The 6,110-nt window shown below is 37.3% G+C and overlaps 2 protein-coding genes across 3 annotated transcripts in view; one reads left to right on the forward strand and one right to left on the reverse strand.

Moving 5' to 3' along the window:
• LOC104734187 (laccase-10) overlaps window positions 1-1,920 on the reverse strand; it is a 6,598-nt gene extending 4,678 nt beyond the window's left edge. The window contains exons 1-5 of one of the 2 annotated variants that reach the window (XM_010453712.2): window positions 1,713-1,920; window positions 1,433-1,584; window positions 1,085-1,329; window positions 865-993; window positions 219-751 (exon numbers count right to left, since the gene is read on the reverse strand). In XM_010453712.2, coding sequence (XP_010452014.1) covers window positions 219-751; window positions 865-993; window positions 1,085-1,329; window positions 1,433-1,584; window positions 1,713-1,805 — 1,152 coding nt within the window. In that variant the 5' untranslated portion in view covers window positions 1,806-1,920. Of the gene's footprint in view, window positions 1-206; window positions 752-864; window positions 994-1,084; window positions 1,330-1,432; window positions 1,585-1,712 lie in introns of both variants that reach the window. The other variant, XM_010453713.2, reaches the window with a different exon arrangement.
• On the forward strand, window positions 4,793-5,716 carry LOC104737789 (glutathione S-transferase T3-like). Its single transcript, XM_010458050.1, has one exon. The coding sequence runs from the start codon at window positions 4,793-4,795 to the stop codon at window positions 5,714-5,716; it is 924 nt and encodes a 307-aa protein (XP_010456352.1).

Below are 6,110 nucleotides of genomic sequence, written 5' to 3' on the forward strand. Positions count from 1 at the left end.
GGCGCCACGTTTCCGGTATCTTGCAAAACAACTTGCACTGTGGAATTGTATGGAAGCTTGTAAAGCTTTGTAGCCTTCATGGTTGCTAAATTCGAAGGCGGTTTTCCGGTAAAATCGAAAAACCGTCTCGGTTTACCAGGAAAATCGGTTGTGTATACTCCGGTTAGGTTAAAGTAATGCGCTTGAAGCAAAGCTGTTGTAGGCATCTTGAACGTGATGTTGTTTATCGCCGCAACGACACGTGAGAAGTTCCCGGCTTTGCAGCTGTGACACCTGTTGATTCCTAACCCAACGGTAAACAACAGATCGTGATCAACGTTGATCGGAACGTTAGCCGGATACGTGTTTGAATTGAGACTCCGAAGAGAATTAACGAACGAGTTTGCAACAGAAGTAGCGTTTTGAGGCGGCGGCGAAGTAGTTTTGGTGGGTGTGGCAGAGAGCGTGCCAGAGTAATGAACGGTAGCGGTTGCAGTGCGGTTGTCGACGGCAACAACGGCGGAATCTTGGAAAGGAGCGGCTGCGATTAGGTATTGACCGGAGGGACGAGCAGCGGAGACTAAGGCGGTTGTGGTTTGACCGGGAGCGATTAGGATCGTGTCGGTGTTGAAAGGTTTGACGTAGACAGCGTCAACTTCCACGACGGTGAAACGATGGCCGGCGATTTTAAAGAAGAGCTCTTCGTTCAGTGCTGCGTTTATTAGTCGTAGCATGTACGTTTTCCCGCTCTCCACCGCTAATTTGAAATTACCTTTTTTTTAATTATAAAAACAAAACAAAATTGTATAATCTTAGATCATAATCGCATTGTTAATCAAACATATGCATGAATGTTTGCTTCGAAATCGAATTTGTAAAATATACCTTGAGACGGACAATTTGGAACAAGACCGGGGTGACCGTTGATGACATGAGCATCTGAGACATTAGGTGCTAAACCGGATTTTAATGCTTCGTTAACAACCATTTCGGTATCAGATTTCCACCACTCACCTATATAAGAATTTCAAATTGTTAACCAATTTTTTAAAATGAAAATTAACGCTTAGTATCATAATTATCTGATTGTAATTAATTAAAATACCTAGTATGATGACTTCTTCTCTGTGTGGTTTAGGGAACGGGTAAGGTAGACCCGGTTTAGGTAGAATCACGATGGCACCATGAACCGTAGCTCGGAGCCAGAGAACATGTGCATGCCACCAGAGCGTACCACGTTGCCCCGTGACCGTGAAATTGTAAACGTAGCTGTGACCCGGTTTGATTGGACATTGAGTTATGTAAGCCGGTCCGTCTGCCCAACCGGTTCTTAATTGTCGTATCCCATGCCTTACAAAACCAATATTTAAGGTCGATTTGGTGAGTTTCGAAAAACTAAGGGATGAAAGTTTTATATTTTTAAAAAAGTCAGAACATTCTTCTCAGTTCTCACCAATGGATAGAGACGTTATACTTGACGTTGTTAACGACGTTAACGAGAACTGTGTCGTCCTCATTAGCGTAAATTGTTGGTCCAGGAAATTTACCGTTAACGGTAACGATCTGTTTCGTCGAACAAAGCCGCGTTACTTGTTTCGTTACCACCTGTAGTTTTAGATAATTACAATTTAGTACTCTTATTTGATAAAATTCACACCAAACTCCTACACGTTTTCGAATTTTTTTTTTGGACCCAACACGAATGGGAATAACGTTCATGAGATCAAACTTACGTTGAATGTGTATTTGCGGATTGCACCGTGGACACATGCTGGAAAGGCGATCAATGCGAAAATAACCAATATTCGAATTGGAAAGTACCCCATTTCTCTAGCTTTGCCCCTTTTTGTCTTTAGTTGTTATATAATCTCTCCTCTTCTGATGTTGTATTGATTTCTCTACTTTCTCTCTTTCTTTTGTGATTTGAAAATGATTCATGATCATTTGGTTTATAAAGATGCAAAATGTTGGGTTATTGTGCTTCGTCAGTTTGGTGAAACTGAAGATTGAAAGCTTAGAGGGAAAGTATATTTTTGTTTGTGGGTTGGAACCTAAGTGTAGGTTGGTCACTTTTTTTTTTTTTGGTTTTCTTCTCAATGTCTTGTTTTCATGTTTCAATTTGTAACTTGTATATGTTCCAAAATATATATATATATATATATATATATATACTATTTAGTCCGATCATGTCATTTATAAACTTAGTTTATCATTTATTCACTATATGCATCGGAAAAGAAGCATAAAACCACTTTCGTAGAAGAATTATCATAAGTAGCACCATGAAAAAATAAATCAAATATATACCTTTGTATCATGATTAAAAAAACCATTGCTATAGTTTCTAATTAATCACACTAATCGAATGCTAATAAAATTTGGAAACACATCTAAACATTTATGTAAAATTATGTGTAAATATATTCTAATGAAAAACAACAGTTTCTTCAAGCGATAATCAATATAATAATAATTTTAAAATGAATGACATATATGATATATCGGTCGTAACAAATATAAACTAACTATGAATATCTAAATTAAACCCTTTCCAAGAAAATAATGTGGACAAAATGGTTGAGAATTACCTTTCACGAAATCTGATTGGAAGATAACATCTAACAGAAAATGATTATATTTGTTTGGAAGCAATAACCGAACAAATTTATTGGTCACATTTAAAAGTAGTCAACCTATATTTGAGTGCGATTGTTTTTTTTTCTTTCTCTGTGGGTAGAAGAAACCAATGGGTTAAATGTTTGATCCATATAGATCATTTTCAGTATTAGGAGGAGTAATCAGAATTGAATTGACGTTTTCAATGAAAGTTAAAATATCAGTGGAGTTAGTTAGTTCATCCTATTTTGTCAGTAAGGGAACAAATATAAAGCATTTAACTATACTTGAGGCAAAAAATTCATACAAGATTAAAGATCCTATTAAATTTATAAAAAAGATTCTTCACTTCATTAAGATTTTTATTAATTGACTTGACTTTGGCTGACCAAAACATTCAACAGTCTTGGTGATAATATTTTTGACCAAAAATAAAATCCATGATAATACAATATCATCCGTGGATAGTAATATAACATAGAAAGTGTTGACCAAAAAAAAAAAAAAAGTAATATAACATAGAAAGAAGTGAAAACATTTTTTTGCGAAAAGATCCCTCATGTTATATCTATTTTGGTTGTAACGTCATATATATGATTCTCTCAACGAACATTACAACCTTTATCAAGCAATGCGCGCTACCAATTCATTTAGACCATCCACAATGGCGTGGATTTGGCCCGTCCCCAATATTTATTGGATTTAAATTTAAATGAAAAAAGCCCAATATCTGAAAAACGGTTCTTATTTGGGGACGTTTTTTTACCGTCCTCTTCGCCACGTGTAGCCGTGTGATTTGTTCTCGAATAAGCTAGGTCTAAAAAAAATGTATTCGGGAGACAAAATCATCCCGAGTTCTTTCTTCTCCCTCTTGACGGCGACCACGAAGGCGATTCGATCCTCCACGACGTTCTGTTCTTTTCACCGGAAAATCTTGCCAGATTAACGAAGCCGATCTTCTGTCGCATCCGAAGCCGGTCCGATCTTCAATACCTAAGACGTCCAGCGGTTCGATCTTCTCTCCCGAAGCGATCTGTCCCTGTCACCCGAAGCTTGTCCGGCGGTTCGAGCTTCTCTCCCGATGATATCCGTCTAAATAAGGTTAGTCTTCTTCCCACTACATGAGATTTAACCTTGATTGGCGCCGATTATCGAATTAGGGTTAGGGATTTGGGATTATCGAATTAGGGTTAGATAATTAGGGTTTGCGAATTAGGGTAATTGAATTAGGGTTATTCAATTAGGGTTAATTAATTGGGGTTATTGAATTAGGGTTATTGATTTAGGGATATTGAATTAGGGTAAATGATTTAGGTTATGTTTCTTTGGTGTTTTTTTTGTTTTTTTCATTTGTTCGATGGATCGTTATGTCTCTGTGTGAAGATCGAGTTGTGTCTGTGTCGTTTGTCCTTTGCTGTAGTTGTTGATCTTATAAACATGTTTGTGTCTTGGTCAAAATTTTTTTAAAACATTGAGTATCGTTAAACTTTGGTTTTTTTTTCTTAAATGTTAAAGGATCATCATCTTTGTGTCTCGGTCTATTTTTTTAACATTGAGATAGGTTAAATTTTTTTTTATCAAGGTTTTCAATTTGGTGATTGTTGTGTCATTGGTATGGTTGGTAAAATGTTTTTGACATTGATTTTGATACAACTTTTGGTTGATTAAGATAGTCATTGTCATTCGTATGATTTTTGGATAAATTTTTTTAACAATGTCATTCGTATGATGTCTCGCATTGATTCGTATGGTTGTGTTTTTTTTTAGGTTTCTCATTTGGTAGTTGTAATGTTTACTTGTAATAAATTGGTAGCATTGTTGTGTAGTTGGTTGTATTTAATTTTAGTGTTGTTTGTTCATAGTTTCTTGTTTAATTTGGTAGTTGTAATGTGTACTTGTCATAAATTGTGATTAGACATTTGTTGTTTGGTCTTTAAGTTTTGATAGTTATTGCAAGTAAGGTTTTAAACCATAAATCTCTTTCATTTATCTTCCCTTTCTCACTTGTAAATGATATTCACTTCTCTTCTATACTCGCATCTCTTATCTTCGCATTCCTTCTCTTCTATACCCGCTTCTAATCTCTGCTTTTCTCTTCTCTTCTCTTCGCATTGATCATCTTCTATACCCGCTTCTCTTCTCTGCTCTTATCTTCTCTTCTCCTCGCATTCCTTCTCTTCCTTATCCGTTTCTTCCTATGGATTCTAATAATCCCTTCTTTCAGTCTTCTTCTTACTTCAACTTGCTTAACAGTCAAGAAGAAGGTGGTTTAAATGATAACTTTCATTGGGAAAGTTATCCACCTTCTGGACAGAGCTCACAACCTTCTCCTCACAGCTCCCAACCTTCTCCTCACAGCTCCCAACCTTCTCCTCACAGCTCGCAAGAAACACCAAAAGAGCGCAAGGAGAGAAAGACATGGACACCTGCTGATGATGAAGTCTTGATCTCCGCATGGCTCAACACTTCAAAAGATCCCATCGTTGCAAATCAACAAAAGGGAGGAAGCTTCTGGAGCAGGATTCAAAAATACTATTGTGACACTCCTCACGCTAGAAACGGTGGGGAACAGATGCTGGTGACACATTGCAAGCAGCGTTGGCACAAGATAAATGACCATACTAACAAGTTCTGTGCCGCATTCGCAGCTGCGGAGAGACAGAACAGCTCTGGTCATTCTGAAAATGATATCATGAAGAATGCACATGATATCTACTTCGCTGCCCATAACAAGAGATTCAACCTTGAACATTGTTGGTTTCGTTTAAGGTTTGAGCAGAAATTTCTATCCCTTAACACTATTAACACGACCCCAGCTCAGCCTGCAACAAAGAGGAAACAAGCTGGTGAAGGTTCGCAGTCATCAAGCTGCAGTGTTGAGGAGTCTGAGAAGAGGCCAGAAGGGATCAAGGCTGCCAAGGCGAAGAGGAACAATGCTCAGTCCACAAACGTGAAGACTCTTGCTGAGTATAAGAGCATGTGGGATGTCAAGAAAGAGGAATTAGCTGAAAAGGAGAAACTACAGAAGCTGGCCATCCTAGACACTCTCCTAGCCAAAAAAGAACCCTTGAGTGCGAGTGAAGAAATCATCATGAACAAGATAGTGTCCCAGTATTTCTGATATTATAGAATGTGTTTGTTGTTTGTTTTTCTTGCTTAGTACTCGGCTTATGTATTTGATTTGTATTCCCTGGTTGTTTGATTTGTATTTCCTGTTTAAGTATTTCTTGCTCAGTTGTGTATTTCTTGTTTCAATCTAAATTAATATAAGTCTATTTTAGTACTCGGCTATTGTAATTTCTAGTAACTCGGCTATTGTATAAACTAACTTAATCAGATTGTGTATTGTTGTACTAAGTCTAATCTGCTTCTTCTTGTTTATCTTCAGGTTACGTAAGACATGGGCCACGACTATAGCTATTCCCAGCCTTCTTCATCTGATCTGGCTGATAAGTACTCAGAGGACACTGCGGATAGAGAGCTAGATGCATTGATTCGTATGGATGAAGCAGAGT

This window comes from Camelina sativa, chromosome 13, assembly GCF_000633955.1.
Source record: "Camelina sativa cultivar DH55 chromosome 13, Cs, whole genome shotgun sequence".
NCBI lineage: Eukaryota > Viridiplantae > Streptophyta > Magnoliopsida > Brassicales > Brassicaceae > Camelina > Camelina sativa.